Source organism: Haemorhous mexicanus, chromosome 17, assembly GCF_027477595.1.
Source record: "Haemorhous mexicanus isolate bHaeMex1 chromosome 17, bHaeMex1.pri, whole genome shotgun sequence".
In the NCBI taxonomy this organism is placed as follows: domain Eukaryota; kingdom Metazoa; phylum Chordata; class Aves; order Passeriformes; family Fringillidae; genus Haemorhous; species Haemorhous mexicanus.
In genome coordinates, this window is record NC_082357.1 from 7,821,013 (window position 1) to 7,838,588 (window position 17,576).

At 40.9% G+C, this 17,576-nt stretch overlaps 1 protein-coding gene across 4 annotated transcripts in view; it reads right to left on the reverse strand.

Annotated features, from left to right (window-relative positions):
• The window catches only part of MYH11 (myosin heavy chain 11), a 55,064-nt gene that overhangs the window by 1,424 nt on the left and 36,064 nt on the right, over positions 1-17,576 (reverse strand). For 2 of the 4 annotated variants that reach the window (XM_059861468.1, XM_059861467.1), the window contains 25 exons: positions 17,282-17,475; positions 16,999-17,120; positions 16,816-16,885; positions 16,513-16,673; positions 15,578-15,686; positions 14,557-14,688; positions 14,065-14,271; positions 13,555-13,692; positions 12,805-12,928; positions 12,188-12,359; positions 11,388-11,600; positions 11,114-11,258; positions 10,814-11,020; positions 9,899-10,003; positions 9,644-9,796; positions 8,966-9,214; positions 8,513-8,725; positions 7,630-7,842; positions 6,845-7,006; positions 5,993-6,121; positions 5,369-5,457; positions 5,017-5,140; positions 4,653-4,861; positions 3,977-4,085; positions 3,222-3,394 (listed from right to left, as the gene is read on the reverse strand). In XM_059861468.1, the coding sequence (XP_059717451.1) occupies positions 3,222-3,394; positions 3,977-4,085; positions 4,653-4,861; positions 5,017-5,140; positions 5,369-5,457; positions 5,993-6,121; positions 6,845-7,006; positions 7,630-7,842; positions 8,513-8,725; positions 8,966-9,214; positions 9,644-9,796; positions 9,899-10,003; positions 10,814-11,020; positions 11,114-11,258; positions 11,388-11,600; positions 12,188-12,359; positions 12,805-12,928; positions 13,555-13,692; positions 14,065-14,271; positions 14,557-14,688; positions 15,578-15,686; positions 16,513-16,673; positions 16,816-16,885; positions 16,999-17,120; positions 17,282-17,475 (3,922 nt within the window). Of the gene's footprint in view, positions 1-2,079; positions 2,112-3,221; positions 3,395-3,976; positions 4,086-4,652; positions 4,862-5,016; positions 5,141-5,368; positions 5,458-5,992; positions 6,122-6,844; positions 7,007-7,629; positions 7,843-8,512; positions 8,726-8,965; positions 9,215-9,643; positions 9,797-9,898; positions 10,004-10,813; positions 11,021-11,113; positions 11,259-11,387; positions 11,601-12,187; positions 12,360-12,804; positions 12,929-13,554; positions 13,693-14,064; positions 14,272-14,556; positions 14,689-15,577; positions 15,687-16,512; positions 16,674-16,815; positions 16,886-16,998; positions 17,121-17,281; positions 17,476-17,576 lie in introns of all 4 variants that reach the window. The other 2 variants (XM_059861470.1, XM_059861469.1) reach the window with 2 other exon arrangements.

The window sequence follows — 17,576 nt, forward strand, 5'->3', positions numbered from 1 at the left end:
GGACACTTTGGTGCTCAAGGTTAATTTTTGGGGAGGTGTGAGCAAGTGAGACAGACAATGGGTTTGTCCCATGGCCTCCATTGCTAATGTGCTGTAAAGCATTTCAGTTTTGTGAAATGGCCTCTCACTTGCCCCTCATTAAGCAAACCTTTGTAAAGGCTTGAGACCACAGATATAAGCAATAACATAAATTCATGATTACTGGATATTGTGCCAAAAATACTAATTTGGTGTTAAATAGATCCGAGACTGCACTTTTGGGTACAGCAATCATGCTTAAATATTTAAAGGCTTGTCTTGTCCTTGCAAAAGACTAAGCCAGTGCCCTTTCTGAAGCAGCTAGTGAAGTCCAAAGTTCAGCCTTCCATATGAGTGTAGGAACATTGGCTGGACTGACTTAGTTCAGAGGCATGAATCTGCATTTCTAAGATGGAAATGTGACATGTAGTCTGTTTTCCATAATTCTGCCCTTAAACTTACTTCAGTATGAGCAGGCAATTAGCTAGCCGATAAAGCTTCATGTAAGACCTGCTGATAATTAACCATGGTTGTGTTCTGGTGCTGATGGCATGTGTTGAACACAGGGGTGTGTAATTTCTGTTCTGGTGTGTGCTTAGCAGGGTCTAACAGCAGGGTCTCCTCTTTTACAGCAGCAGAGATTTCTTATTATTTAGCAAATAAGTTCTAATTAGTTTAATAAATCTGTTAATTCTTGTTAATAAAGGAAGAGCTCTCTACCCCCTTGGACTTCTGTTTGTGGACTTGGTTACCCACAAGTCATTTGTGCTGCAGTAATTTACTGAAGAGAACATGAGACTGGAGGGAATAACAGCAAGAGTCTCACCAAATTGTGCACTACAGTTTTGGCTACAAAGTGAACTCCTTATCCTACACTAACTACTTATTAAACTGTTGCAGTATGCATAAACTTACCAGTTCTTTAAACTGGTATTGGCCCTGTGGATAAAAACCTTTTGTTTATATCTGTTCCTCTTAAAGAAGTTGATGTGTTTGATAACATTCAGGTGATCATTGGTATTAGTACCTTTGGAACAGTGTGTGGATCTGGGATGAGCCTCCAGCACCAGTGTTTGCTCAGCACCTCTGTATTTAGTCTGCCTTTCAACAAATGCTACTGGAGTGGTGCTTGAGTAACAGTCTGACTGGAAATATTAGGTTGACTAAAAGGCACATGCAAGGACAAGACATCATCTTTAAATATTTGTGTATTCACAGCAAAATCCAGCATAAATAAAATTGAAAGTATACAAATATTACAAGGCAATAGCTCTTTAATTTTTGCAGTGCAGGTATTATTCCTGTGTCCAGAGAATGTGCTAATAAGTATAACATAATGCTGTGCTAGGTTACAGTGTCAGCTTTAATGTCTGTGTCCGTGCTCTATGTTTTAATACAGTAAACAAGCAATGTAATGTCTGTAAAATAGCTCTAAAAGCCTCAGTAATAACTCTCTGTAAGCAATACAGGCACAGAGTGCTATGTAATGAAAGGCAAGACTTTCTCTTTTGTTTGTGATTGTGTGGTGTGTGATGAATCACATGCAAGTATGGTCTTCCCAAATCTCAGGTGCATTAGATGGGCTCTTACCTTAGGTCAGCATTACAGTAAGAAATACTGTGACAAGAAATACTGTGAAATTCTAATGACATGCTGTGACACTCCATATTCATTAGTCCTTTTAATCAATTTTACTAATCATCGGTGTATTTTATATGAAAAAAATTTACTTTTTGTGGTAGTGCACAAAAATGATGTGCAAAAAAAATCATGCAAAAAAAATCAGAGTACTTGCTTAGGTACTCTGGTGGTAGAGCTTGTGAGAATGCAACATTGTTAAGTCTATGTCAGTACATAACCTACTTGTAAGAAAGATGTACCACTGATGAACAGCTGATGGTAGCTAAATTATTGTAATATTTGTCTTTTTTGATAAAACAGATTAATGCCAAGATATCCAAGCCTTCACAGTTTGCAGAAACCTCACATAATTTTAACCAGGGCCAAAGAAAATGGAAATTTGTGCAATACAAGCTAGCTGCAAAGTTGAAGGCATGGTACCTGCTTAGTCATGCGAAGGTTCCTGTGTCCCTCTGAAACAGAGATAAAGAGTCCTGGGCAGTTAGACTAGGCACATGGTCATGATCAGAGGTAGGTAATTACTTTTAAATAATTAAACAAAGTACATTACAGCCAATTACATTACATTTAGATAAAACAAAAATGAGCTATATGGTGTTCTATGTAAAAGGGCTGGACACAGCCACTGCTTCATAAAGCAGCCAGGAGCATGTAACTACCCAAGGTGGTGCTAATGGAAAAGGCTGCTGCATCCACAACCCTTCACTTGGAGGGGAATCCACATCCAGGAACACTGAAGCATGTTACTGGTAAGTAGTCTGGCAAGCTACTTTGAGAAGACAGGTAGACAGGTTCTTGTTTTTCATCTGATGTACTGTTGGTCTTAGGACGAAGGCAAAATTTTGTGGTATAGTGATGCAGATAGAGCAATTTCTTTATAACTCAAGTCAGCCTCTTTATTTCAGTGAGCTCATGTTTTCAAACCCTGTGAGTGCAGAACTCAGGGATGTAGCTGACTGATCACAGCTTTATTTTTTTCCCATGCAGTTTTAACAAGAAAATGCAAAGGGATGTTTTAATCTTTTCCTTGGTCTGATGACACTGAATCCCATAGTGGTGAAGTCCAAAGAGACTTTGGAATAAGATTAATTTAATGTGCTTTTCTTTTTACTGCCTTTGATGTCCAAGACTGTTCACAGTCGTTATGTGTGAGTTGTGCATGTGTGAAAGTGTGAAAAGCACAAGCATTTCTACACTTTTGTGACTGCTTCTGTACAAATAGATACAGCCATTATATAAAGGGTGTTTTCAAAAGCAACCAAGCCTAATTCTGTTCCAGTTGAAGCCAAAAGGATTTTGATTAGAGAAGAGTAAGGCCTGTGCCATGTTATCACAGTTCATCTCAGCTGAAATCCTGAGGCTGCTGCAGTCTATGAAATGAACTTCACTCCTGACCTCAGCCTTTTGTTCTGAGTGCCAAACTAACACAAGGAGTGAGTAACTTTGCAGCATTAGCAGTGCCCGTTCTCACCTGACAGGCTTTTTCCCACTTTGGTAGTTCTGCTCTAAATTTCAAGGCTGTCAGTGAGTGGGAAGGGCTATCCCAAACAAGGGTACTCTACCTGAGCTTGCTCTTTAGTGCTGCAACCTCCCGGCCCAGGGCTTCATTGCTCTCATTGGCTTCATCCAGCTCCCTCTGCAGCTTCCTGCGGTTGGCATTGATGCGCTGGGACTCTTCCTCAGCCTCCTCCAGCTGCCTTTTCAGCTGCTTGAGCCGTACGTTGCCCTTCTCGGCCTAAAGGGAGATTTCAGAGTAATGCTTTAATTTGTAATACTTTATATTCCTTGTTTTAATTTCATGCTTCCATTGGGAGTTGTACTGAAACATGACCCAAATCAAAGATGGAAGCTTACAGCCTGAAAATAACTTGGCATTGTGGGAGTTTATTTTGCTGATATTTACTGTATTCAGACACAACCTCATTGTTTCTTTTTCTGCATAGTCCTACCTCTGCTTTTTGGGCTTACAGATAGATTTGCATTAGATAAAGCTAAATTTTTAATGTAAAATATGTTCAGCATCTCTATTCATGTTGCACCAAGGGTATTGTCCACAGTCCTGTATATTGCTGTGCAGTCAGACTGTTGTATCTGGTTGATTAACAAGGACTTGTGCTTTGGCACTTGATGTAGCATGGAAGAATGATATCGTCCCGTCTTTTAGTAATGGACTTTGGCTCTCCCAGCATAGAATCCAAGCATACAGTCTGCTTTCTAGAAGGGCATTTGCTTGAGACACAGCATGGAGTCTTCCTTTCTTAGGGCAAAACCTAAAAACTCCTGTGCCTTCAACTAAGAGCCTTGTGACAGTCTGTACCTGATCTTTGTACTGCTCTGCTTGCTTCCTCTCGTCCTCCACTTGCAGCAGTGCATCCTTCAGCTTCTTGTCCTTCTGGCGCAGCGTCTTGGCTGCTGTCTGCTTGTCTCTGCAATGACAGAGCAGCATTTGGTGATGTGGAAGCTTTGTACTCTCCACGTGCCTTGGGCTTGTGGCTCATGAAACCAGCACCAAGGACCCCTGTGTTAAAGGTTTTACTGAATTTAACAGGTGAATTTGAATTCTAAGGAAAACTTTAATGCATATTCTTCTGAGCCAAACAACACCAAATATATGTGTCTGCTGTATGTTAGAGGTGCTCCAGGAGATATGTTCTGAAGCACAAGGTGATTTCCTGAAGAAATAATTTAGCAAGGGGCACAATGTTTTATGGCAATTGACCTGGCAGAGTCATAGGGCAGTAACTCTAAAATGTAGGGGAGCAGATCCTTGCCTATGGTACCAGTAGAACTTTTCAGCAATAACATGGATCTTAAGCAGAAACTGTAGCAGCTCCAGTTACTTGCCATGTGTCAGAAAGTTAAGTGAGAAAAAGACTTTACCAAGTTTAGTGGCACTGAGAGCCTGCTGACACAAATCCTGCTTGCCTTTGTTTATTTTCTGTCTCATTAACTGAAACAATAAATGGACAGCGGTGCCTTTGGGAGACCAGTACCTGGCTTCCTGTTCCAATTGCTCTTCGAGAGAAGCAATTTTGGCCTCCAGAGCAGCAATTGTGGCTTTGAATTTGTTCTTCACAGCTCCCTCCATCTCCTGCAGCTTACTCTTTAGCTCTTTGTTCTGCCTCTCCAGTTGCTGCCGAGCGTTTTCGTTCTTCTGTGCAGTTGAGCGCTCTGTTGCCAGCTCATTGTTCAGCTGCTCTGCCTGCAGGGAGGGAAGGGATGCTGTCACAAGTGTTTTATGCTTTCAGACAAATGACAGGTGGCAATTTGGGAAGGCAATCCTCCAGATACTCAGAACCACAAGTAGCTTTTGCTGGAATGTGAACAGAAAGTGCCGTGTGCTGGAATGAGCTGTACCTGCTGTACTGCTTTCCTCATGCGGTCACCCATTGCCTCTATGTTGCCTTGCTCCTCTTCCAGCTCTTCCTCCAGTTGAGCAATTCTTGCCTCCAGGCGCCGTTTCTCATCCTGAAGGCTTGTCCTGGAAATTTAAATTTAAAAAGTGAGTAGTTCTGGCTCTGACCATATGTTATGATTGTATTATGAACTGCCAATAATTCAGAAAATAACTAGATATTTCAATGGAAGTAGTCATATGAGTGCATGTTGTCTTGTCAAGGGCAGATGGCTGTTGGGAACAGAGCAAAACTTCTCTTGGCAGCATTAGTAGCACATTCAGAGCCTTGTGTGTAATTTGGTGTATTCCTACCTTCCAGAGGCAGCACTTGCAAGTTCCTCTGCCATCTCATCTTTCTCCTGGTCTGCTTGTTTGCGAGCTCTTTCTGCAGCAGCGAGGTCCTGGAGAAATAGAAAAAGCAGCATAGTAAGGAAATGAGTAAATGTTCTAATAGTTATAGCATGATTCAGAGGACTGTAAATTTTCTAAAGCTGGTATGAGATGGGTTTTGTTAACAGAATAAATTCTTGTCATGTCATAAATCCTAGGGAAGTACAATGAAATACACTTTATCCAGCCTGTCAGTGGGTTTCTATTTTATTTGTTTTAGTCACAAGATGGCCATTTAATACAGGTAGGAATAATAGCACTAAGCCCTCAAGAATTTATTGCTATTGAAAACAATTTGTGTTGGATCATACAGTTCATTTCCCTTTAAGGCTGGAGATCTGTACTTTGTCCCAAGGTGATTTTTTTCAGCTCAGTCTGACTGTGCTCAGATGTAGATCCAACAGCTTTAGTGGAGTGTGTGGAGCACATGGAACTTGTTACAAGTTCAGTCTGTAAGAGCTGATAGATTACTTCACTGCCAGTTCTGTTTTGCTACTGAAGGCCATGTGTAATCTCCTTCATTCTGCTGTAGGTTTCCCACTTTACCTCCTGAAGCTGCAGGAGTTCTGCTTCCAGACTCTTTGCTTTCTTCTCATTTTCTCTGGCTGTAGAAAATATTTCTTCTCTGGCAGCCCGTGCATCATCCAGCTCTCGCTGGTAGTCCTTCATCTGAGCCTTGTTGAAAAGAATAACAAATTTGTTACAATTTCAGTTGAAAGAAATGTGAATGGAACAGAACACATACACAGTTACATTGTCATCATGCTGCTGATATTTTCTGCAGAGATCTAGTAGCACATGTTGGAAAGATCTGAAGTGCTGTTCCAAGGAGGGCAGTGCTTCCACTTGAACACTGCATCTTTTGTAATGCCTGTTGTCCTCTGAATATTTGAGTACATGTAGAGTCTTAATGTTTCTGATTGAGAAAATTTTTATTGTTTAGTTGTTAGAGTGTGACAGAACAGTTGATATGGAGGTTTAAAATAGAAACAGGAACGTGATAATTCAGAGACAACTGATTTCTGAACAGTCTTTTATGCTGAAGAGTCAAGTGTTGAAGCCCTGTTATAGATTTTATCTTATAGTCCTTTCTCTTCATGTGAATCTTTGTTTTCCTCCATATGGGTAAGTCAGTAGCAGATGAGTGTTAGCTAGAGAATCTGTAAGCTCTCTACCATGATGAAATTTATGATTTTAATCTTTTGCCCTGGATTTTTCCACTGTCATTCAAACTGAGCATTCAAATACTGATATTTGAATGTGTCAGTCTCTAGTTAAAATTTCCCTTCTGACCAATCATCTGTAATGGGCATCAAGTTCACAGATGTCACCTAACTTCTGTGTTGTGGCTGTATAAGACACAGCAGTGGGAAAAACTGTCTCTTTGGGGTTGCTTACCTGTAATTTGCGAAGCTGTTTGATGGCTTCTTCCCGACCTTTGTTGGCAGAGTCAGCCTGGCTCTCCAGGTCTTTAACATCCATCTCCAGCTTCTTTTTGGCTGCAGCTGCCAGGGCACGTTGCTTCCGCTCATCTTCCAGTTCAGTTTCATATTCATGGAGCTGATCATTAAGGAAAACAAGTTCAGTTTAGCAAAGTCCTTGGGGACTCTTAAACACTCTGTCTGATTAGTGTATACAGACCCCGTATCTCTGTTAACTCTGATTTCCCTGGCACTTAAAACAGATTTCCATTTTGTCCCAAAATTAAAGGTTTTTGAAAGGACTCAGCAGTTTGGGTCCTGTATTAATGGAAATATGTATATTACAAGATGATGACTACAGCAGTTGTCCTTGCTGTAGTCACAACACTCCTGTACAAATAAGTTTTATCCTGTTTTCATCTCCAGATATATTAGAAGCTGTCTTTTTTCACTTGCACTGAGAATACAGGGAAGGTGGTTCTGACTGTCAGAAACAGCAATTAATATGTTTTATACTATATTGATTGTAGAGTTAAATAGCTACATCTGTTGGTAACTCTGCATCTGCTATTGAAACAGGGAACCCCCCTGCCTTCTTTAGTACAATAACCCTGTAACCCTTTTTTTTTTTTTTTAATCACCATTGGCAATGTAATGCTTTTTTTTCATTATAGTTAGTGAGGTGCTTTAATAATGCTCTAGGCTGGGGCCTTTCAGCTGGCTTGGTTAGATATTTACAAAGGCAGTAGTTGGGAATGGTACCTGTCTGAGGAGTTGTCTTTTCTTCTCCTCATTCTGTTCATCTCTGGCTTGTAAATCTCTTTCAAACTGGCCTTTCAGAGCCTGCATATTAACTTCCAACCTGAGTTTGGCATCTTCTGCAGCCTGTAGCTCATCCTCTAGCTCTTCTAATTGTGTCTTCATCTCTTCTACTTGCTGTTCAAGGGTCCGTTTGGATTTCTCCAATTCATGGACCTTTCAAGCAATGAGAATTTAACAGATTTGTTATGAGAAATAAGAATAATTTTAGTTATACACAGTATACCTGCAGTGTAGGCCACATTTGAAACTATCAGGTGTGGACGATGAATCAACTAATTTACACTGAAAATGCTAAATTAGTTTTATTTTGTACTTGCAAAACTGTCTTAAAATAATAAGATTCTCTTTATCCCATTCTTTAGTTTTTCATCTAGTCAAATATAGTAATTTATTTTATTTAGTATTAGAAGTGATTTAATCATATATTTGTAATAAAAGAAGTGATTGGCAATGCAGAAGTGGAAATTTGCTGCAGTTATGTAAGTAAATATAAGCCAAGTGGCAAAGTAAAATATAACTAATAAAATAAGATTTGCAGAGTTTACCATTTCAAAGAAGTGTAATAAACTAATACATTATTTAGAAATCAGTTAGAATCTTCTTCATGCTTGAAGTTCTGTTAAAAATAAACATAGCTTACAGTTACTTTGCCAAGTCCCTTGAAAGTTTGGACACAAATGGAATAACCTTTGAATTTTGTATGAAATATCTGATCTTGCTGAATGGATTTGTGTGCTGCAGAGACTTTCCCACACTGAAAACAATCTTGTTTTAGCTGCTATTTTGTTATTGTTGTGGAGATTGTTCTAAGGCCAAAACTTACATTCTTGCCAACATCATCTTTGGAGCTAACGAGATCTTCCATTTCAGCTTTCAACATTTTGTTTGTTCTCTCCAGTTCTTCTTTGGCTTCCAAAGCCTCTTCAAGTGCTCGAGCCAAGGACAGAGCCTTTGTTTCCTTTTCTCTAGCTTCAGCTTCTGCTCTGTCCCTTTCATCTGCATATTTTGAGGAGATGTTCTTTTCTTCTGCTAGCATCTATGAAAAGGTAGTGTTAATACAGGAGGTCATTAGAAAGAGGCTTTTCTACTGCAGCTGTCTTGTTAGTTGTTAATGACAGAGAAGAATCTCTGCTTTTGATAAAGGCACATAAATACAACATTACCCATTTCTTGTATAGTTAAATTTTAGTTAATTTTTTTGTCCCCTTGTCCCAATGGATACTCTGTGAGTTCCAGACAGGTGATAACACAGCAAGGGAGAATCTAAAGTCCATACCTGATCAAACTTCTTCTGTTTCTTCTCCAGGTTAGAGACCAGCTGACGCTGGTTGTCCAAGTCCACCACCAGGTCATCCAGCTCCTGCTGGAGTCTGTTCTTGGTTTTTTCCAGTTTGTCATAAGAAGCAGCCTTTTCCTCAAACTGTTGTGTGATACTTTCAATTTCTTTCTGAAGTTTCTTTTTGCCCTCTTCCATGAATTCTACTGTGGTGGTAAATTCCTGTATCTTCTTCTTAGAGTCAGAGAGCTGAAATTTGAATTCAGAGGACAAATTTTTGTAGCTGTGACAACAAAACTTGCCAGAGAGACAAAAACTTGGCCAGGAGACAGCTAAGACCTGGAGCTTTCCTAGTCTGACCTCTGTGAAGTTGGTGACAGTTATCCATCACCCAGCCTTCATAAAATGAGGCAGAGCACAGACCTAGGATGCACATACAGGCCTTGTGTGCACGACTATGTGTGGAGCTACCTTGCATTTGTACCTGTCCTAGGGATGACATTTTAAGGGACAGGGGGACTGCTGCCTGCATTGTGGAGCACCACTGGTGCCATCTGGGCTAACAGCACAAATTCCCTGAAGATCTGTGTGCTGTGCCAGGATAATTCTACAGATCCTCTGGAACTGCCAACACAGCTCTCAGTGATGGAGCTAATGATTTAATTATGGTACTGATACCTGTATTGTCAATGTTGAAATATGTCTCTCCACATTTTGTTTTGCTTCTGTTTCTTCATCCAACTGCTCCTGCAAGCTGTTCTTCTCATCCTCCAACTGGCGGAGCTTGGTGGACACATTGAGCTTCTGCCGCGTTTCTTCCTGAAGCAGCTCCTGCAGTCACCACATCAGTTGGCAAGACAGTCATTAGTTTAGGTCTTTTTATTTTGCATTTTATGAACATTGTAGGTGAGCTGATCTTGGATGCAAGTTTACCTGTGTATCTTGTAGCTGAGATCCTAAGGCTGCAACATCTTTGGTCAACTTGATATTTTTGCTTTCTGCCTCATTGAGCAAACTGGTGACATTTTCAACCTCCACCTGTGCACAGAGAATAAACTCAGTTATTTTGCAAAGCTTCAAAATCTTCCTTAAACTTTAGTTTCCTTGGATTTATCTGAAATCTTATCTAGTGCTATTTTCGCCTAGTTTACCATAGTATTTATTATTCTATATCTAGTCTATCTATATTCATAAAGCAATAAAAGTATGTTCATTGCAATGAACTGCAAAGGAGAATGGGGATTTTTGATGGATTTTCCTTCCTCTTCCCAAGTTTGACAGAAGTTGATGCATTTGATTATATTTTCTTATTTATCCACCAGCTTAAAATAAAGTAAAGCTTACTGCAGCTATGAACAAGATGTAACAATAAGCTTGATTACTATATCTGGACATTGAACATCTACCAGAGAACCATTTAAAATTACCTTTAATTATTTCTTAAACTGTAGCTAAGTGAGCATTCTCCTTTTGTTGTCATCTTTTCTGAGCACGTGTGTTTAATAGCTGTCTAATACATTTCCAAAAGCCACACACCTGTCAATCTTCCCCACCACCCAGAAATGAACAAACAGAAAGAAGCTGTCAGATCTGCATCATGGTCACTGAATCAGTGATGGCATTACAGACTGCAACATGTACAGAGGGGTGGTGAGAATAAAAGCTCCCAGTTCCATGAGATGGAGTGGTTGTAGTTGATTAATTGTGTGATAATTGAGGTAGGAGTTTAAGTGACAAAAAATGAGCATTTTGGCTGCAGGTCCATAATTCCTCTAGATACACCCTCACAGTATAAACTGGGCTTCTCAGTCCCACCGTGTCACAGCAAAGCATCAAACTCCTTCCTACCTGTAATTTATGGACTTTTTCATTGAGTTCTGTCCGAACACGCTCTCCCTCAGTGTATTTGGACTGTAAATCCTGCAGCTGTACTTCCAGCTTCTTCTTCTTGTGCTCCACATCTTGTTTGGCCTGATTCAGGCTCCTGACTTCATTAGCCAGATCAGCATTGTCTTTCTCCAGGGACTGTTTGGCCTTATCCAAGTTTGCTTTAGCCTACAAGCATGTGAAGAAGTGAATAAAGATGATTTCTAAGAGGAAATTGTGTTATCTAGGAGGTAGTTTTCAATGAGATGGATTTCTGTTTACCCGTTTAAATTGCTCCAGCTGCTCTGTGAGCTCTTCCACAGCCTGAGTGTGCTTTTGCCTCATCTCCTGGACCTGGGCTTCATGGGTTCGAGTCTCCTCCTCCAGGGCTCTCTTCAGCACTGTGACCTCCTGCTCGCGCTTTGCTCTGCAAGGCGACGCACATCAGTGGAGCAGCAGCAGCACAGAGCATTCCAGCCCTACTGCAGTGCCAGTGGGCAGTACTGAACTGAGCCTGGGGACATTCCTTTTAGCCCCTTTTGCTACATATCCATACCTGAGCTCCTGCTGGGTGGCTGTGGTATCCAAAGTATCCTCAAGCTCTGTCTTAAGAGCCTCCAGCTCTTCACCGAGGTCTCTCTTTTGCTTTTCTGCTTTGTTTCTTGCAGCTTTTTCAGACTCCAAGTCTTCTTGGAGATCAGAAATTACAGATTCCAATTCACGGATCTTCTTGAGGGCGTTGTTCTTCTGAGTAGTTTCATCTTCAAGCCTTTTTGAAAAAAGAATATTTCATTTTAGAAATTAAAAAAAGTTATAAATATTTCACTTTGAGGAAGTCAGTATACACTGAAGATTTATAAGTTCTGTGCAAGAAAGTGCCAAAGAAAGGGAGACTGATGCAAAAAAGATCAGACAGCTGTGCTTTACTGGATGCAATGTCTGGAGATGCTAATTAGTTGATTCAGCAAGTTTTGGTTGAGTGTTTTCCCTCTTCAATTTATACAAAAAAATTCACTGACATTCTGGAGTGGATCAAGATCAGACTCTTAATTAATTTTTGCCTGTGGCCTATGAAGTAGATTGTTACATTTCATCATACTTGACAGCACTGCCCTTGCCTATGGGAAGAGCAGTTTTCATTGATACCTGAGGGTAATTTAATAAAATAGATTATTTGTCTATGGACAAACAATAGCATAATTACTTTTCACAAAAGGACATTTGGAAAATGGGGAAGCACATGCAGGGGATGAATTGAGAGATGAGATTCATGGCTGGAGCTTCTCAGTGTCTGGGAAGGGGCAAGATAAGTTCCAGCCTGGGCTTTCCACCGTGTGCAGACCCAGGAGTGAGTACCTGGCCAGAGCAGCCTGCAGCTCTTCCTCCTTCTTGGCCAGTTGTGCCTTCAGGTCAGCAATTTGTGCCTGGAGCTCTGCAATCTGCTCATGTAGATCATTTGCCTCCCCTTCCAGCTTCCTCTTAGCTTTGTCCAGTTCTTGTCTGCTCTTCTCTTCCTTCTTCAGCCGCACTGGAAAGGGAGGGATTTTGGTCACCAGACTGTGGTAGTGCCAGGAGTCCTTAATCTGATCTCAAACTCAGGCAACAAATGGGTCTGGCCTCCAGTGTGGCCATGCATTTAACTACAAGTCACTGTGTTTTTGGAGCAACATGCAATGCCTTATTCCTAGCCATCCTGAAGAATAATTTCTTTATCTTTCTTTCTCCAACATAAGCATTTTCCCCCCTCATTTTTCTCTCTACTCTTTTATATATAAGGAATAAAAAGTTCTGTTGTTTGGCACCATTTGGGTATTTGGTGATTATCACCAAACTGGGTTCAACATAAAAAATTTGGAAATACCCCACACATTTTTTAAAAAGTTCTCTCCAGATTCTGTTGAGGTTTTTTTGTTCTGTGCCAAGGAAAAAGAAGAAATTCTACAAAACCCCCAATTGACTATTGTTCATGTTACCTTCAAGTTCAGAAATCATAGATTCATGTTTGTTCTTGAGCTTTGTAAGGTTTTTGGCTTTTTCTTCTTCTTCTGCAAGATTTGTTGTTAGATCACTTATTCTTTCCTCAAGTTGTTTTCTTTCCTTAAGAAAAATAAAATATTTCTGTTAGCAAACGTGTCTGTCATTGGTGATCATAAATCAACTCTTTGCCAACCAAAAATGTCCAAGAGACTGTCCTTTTCTGCTGTGTTTCTTGAGATTGTAGTGATACATTTTAATTTTTCAGTTACAGAGGAGCTATGGAGGGGTGTCTATAACTTCTATGTTCTCTAAGCTGCTGCTCTTAGAATCTTGTTCTCTCTCTGATGGCTGCTAAGTACAGGACCCAGTTTATAGGAGCATTCCCTTTTAAAAAGTACTGGAAGACATTCTTAATCATGAAGTTTTGTTGAAATTACTTAAAAACCAAGAAAATTACTTAGTCTGCTCTTGGATAAGAGGACATGTCTTCCACTGATTGTGCCTGACTGCTGTAAATATTTTGCTTGAAAATATTGTTGCTACAGCAAGTCTCAGAGTAGTTTTACACAATTTTGGATTGTTTAAATGAGCACAGAAAAATTATCCAAAATGCATTTGATACAGGCCAGACTGATGGTCTGGTGTAACTGTGCATCCATGAGATTAGACAGTCAAGAATATTCCTGGTGTTCTAGTGGAAGAGGTTTTCTCTATTTTCAGAGTAAGAAAGTGGACCCAGAACTCACCTTGCTTAGCTTGTTATTCTGATCTTCCATTACCAGAATATCATCTTCCATTTTCTTTATCTTGCTATCTGCTGCTACTTTTTCAAGTTGCAGTTTCTGCCTTGCAGCTTCTTCTTCTTCCAGCTGTTCCTCAAGGTCCTTTAGGGGGGAAAAAGAAACCCACAAAACATGAATTCTAGAAATAAAATACTACTTCTACAGTTCTTAAGAAATGCTTAATGCTTATTACTGCATGTTGTAAACTTTGTTGTTTTTATTAAGAACTAGACAATCTGTAATACTTGACAACATAGAAGGAAAGATTTGTTAATGTTTTAGAGAAAATACTAGGGTTGAGGTGAGGAAGGAGAGAACTCTGGAGAAAAGAGCATCAATTGATTGTCCTTCCTTCAGTAGCACAGCCATATATCCTACAGCAAGCACTCTCCTAGGATCTGAGGTTTTCCTGTCTCTGTTGTGTCCCACAGAGATCCAAGTTATTGTTTGCATTTGTCATTTATCTCTCCTTACCAGCATTTGTTGTTGCATCTTTTTCTTCTCTGCCTGAAGCTGCTGGCTGCGCTCCTCCTCCTCCTCAATTCTGGCTTCCATCTCATGCAGGACCTCTTCCAGCTCTTGTTTCTTAGCAGCTAAACGGACTCTCATCTCCTCAGCCTCAGCATACAGCTCAGTTTCTGCCTGAAGCTGCTCTGCCAGGAGGTTCTTCTCTTCAACAAGCTGCACAAATTAAATGGAGAAGAAGTTGAGCTTGGAGTGCAAGTTGGTTGTTTTACTGGACATTGCTGGGTTACAGGCAGGCAGCTCCAGCACACATTCTTGTGTGGATGTTGGGCCTTTACTGAAGTGACTGGGAGCTTGTCTGCACTGGGAGCTGGTCTGCTCTAGACCATGGCTATGAAGACAATCACGAGTGCAAAGGAGAGAGACACCTTTGTTATAACAGCTTCTAGACATGGTAAAAGAACACCTAGTGTTTCCCAGAGGCTCAGAGCTGTAAATCACCTGTGAGTGTTTCTGTTCCAGCTCCTTCAATTCACTCTCTGCTTTTTGTTGTCTTTCCTTAGTTTTTTGTAGCTCTTCATCCTTGGCCTGCATTTCTTCCTCTTGGCGGGTGACTTGCAGCAGTGGTTTCACCTGGAAATGGAAAGGTGTTTTTAATATTTCCTGTCAGTATTTGTGTTGCTGAGCATGGTGCTTCAAGGACTGACTGGCAGTAATGGTAGTTTTGTCATTTCTCAAGACTGGACAGATACTGTCCAGCCAAGCTTGGTGGGAATATCTTTAAAGCCCCAACCCTCAGCAGCGTTGCTCTTGGCTGTCTCTATGTTAATTCCTGGGGCCTTGTGAGCACCTCTGCCTCTGATAGTGTCACTTTTGAAATGTCTCCAGGCCTATTTTCATCCCTTGATAATGTACAAAAGTTATATCTGCATAGAAAGGCAATGTGCACACACAGCTGTGTGTTACTGCCTGTTTCTGGTTGCAGAGGAGATTGCTATCAATCCAAGCAAGAAATCTGAATCCAAACTGAAGGCCATTCTTGAAACACCCAAGCCTCTTTAATAGGAAAATAGACTTAATTTGCATGAGTTCCTAGCAGGAAGATGTTTAGTGTCCCAGTTAGGAATTCCCAAGCTACTTGGTTCCCCATAGATACATCACTCTGGATGTTTGGAAAATTCCATTTTACTCGGTGTTCTCATTATCCACCCCTGTGAAATTATTTCATGTTGTGGCAATTAAAAAAGTCTCCAAGCATGCAAATGAATTTCTGCCTTTTTATGAATTTCTGCCTAACTAGATTGTTTTCATCTCAAGTTAGAACCAACTTTAATGTTAATGGCATTGTAGAACTATCCAGGGTATCTCTAACCCCAAATTTTGTGAAACTAATGGGGCTCTTGCCACCAGCTGCAATGGGCTTTGGAACAAGGAGTATGCCTGAAAAGATGTACCTTGGTATCATGTGCATTTCATTTCTTTTGGAAAACTGAGGAGAGATTTACTGATAGCAGTCACTCACTTTAGTAAACAGTCTCCACCACTGCCAGTTCCTCAGCTTCAGGTAGGCAGCACAATTTCTTTGGATAACCTTCATTGCAGTCAACTGTTGCTGTCTCTTGGCAAAGGCTCTGTGATTAGAAACACAAAGCAAATTGGTTCAGTCTGAGAATAGAAGGTGTTTGCAAGGTATACACATTAAGCAAAGAAACTCTGGCATGAGAGTCTGCTGATGAGCCACATGGTTTGGGGAGTCTGGCACAAATTCTTCTGTTGCTTTAACAGTGCCTGTGCTTTCCTGAGGAAGGGTGATAACTCTGGTTAACTGTCTGGTATTTTATTTTAGTTTTTTAGTTTTGCATTCCATGGGTAGGCACAGATGTATAGATCTGGTTCTGGGTGTGAACACCTTTCCAGAGCACACAGGCACTCAGATCTTGCACTGATTATCATTCTTGAAACATATTTCTTTGCCTGGCAATTTGAAAGCCTTGATAGTATACAGAAAAAAAAGGTATTATTGTTGATAGTTTTGTGGTGTACATTAACTGAGATCATGCTAGATGATCAGTGCTCCACACTGAAGCTGTGGAAGAAATTATTTTATGTTTTATAGATGCCAGGGGTGCTGCTACTTGTAATGCATAAGACTCCCATCATGGCTTAGAATGCTCCTTTTCCTACTGGTACAAACACATAAATGTTTAAATGATGGATCATTGTCTCAGCTTATTGCACAGAGGGGTGTGAGCAGCCTCACAGTGTAACTGCTTCCCAGTAATTACACTAATCAGCCTTTTCTGGGCTGGAGGTGAAACCTTCATTGGACATGAATTCTAATGCAATATAACTAATAATGAAATGTCTCAGTATCTTTAGTTTGTTACATGGAACACTAAAGGCCCCTGCAGATACTCTGCTGCAGAAAACATTCTATTTGTCAGCACATATTCTTACTTTCTTGCTAGGTAGCCTCGGGACATAGCCTGGAAGGTGATAATAACATCTGTGATCTTCAGGTCTCTCTCTTCTTCCAGGTGAGCCAGAACACCAGTTCTGAAGAAGATTTTACTCTGTCCAATTCTGTACAAGTTGGGATCAAGCTCTAGTGCTTTCATCTGGAGGAAAACAGGGATATTTCTTAACTCCAGTGCTGAGGTTTAGGGTACTAAAAATCACTTCTCATTTCTGTTCAGTCTCAATGCTTTTATATAAGAAGCATAGGCCTGATTGTAATAGGATCAAAAATGCTTTCCTCACCATGAGTATGCAAGCCTGCTTCCCATCCATGAATCCTTTAGGAATGGCATTCGCAGCGAGAATTTCGTATCTGCCAAAAGATGCTTATGTTAGGGAGGCTGAAACACACTGGGTGGTTTGGTACAGACAGACAGACAGGAGCACAGCCCTGCTAAAGGCAGAGCTGGGGCTGAGGGCTCGTACCGCTGGCGGAACTCCTGGAAGACGATCCTGTTGGGGAATCCCTGCCGGCAGATGCGGATCCCTTCCAGGACACCATTGCAGCGCAGCTGCTCCAGCACTAAATGGGCATCAAGCTTGCCAGACTGAAAAGGGAACAGAAGAAGGTATTTTCAGCACAGGGTTACAAAAATGTTACCAACCACGTGTCTGTGCTTGAAGACATCGTTCAGCTCTGCCACGTGCAGCGAGCAGCTCAGCAGGAGTAACGTGGCAGGAGTCTGAAAACCGAGCATCTGAAATTTACCCTTTTTTCATGATTTGGAATGATGCAGCGGACAAAGTTGGGGTTGGTGTTCCTCAGGGTGGTCATCAGTTTGGTCAGCTGCTCCTTGTAGAGCTGTCCAACAGTACGGAACATGCCTTTCTTGGTTTTTGAGGCACTGGGGAGTGAGCTTTCACTCATCTTGGCCATTTGGTCCAGCCCAACTATACGGTCCACTAAAATAGAAAAGAAAGAATGGAACAGTTTATATAAACTCTCCTTGCCTCACACCACACTCATCACTGCCATGGTTACACTGCAGCTTGCCAAAGAGGAC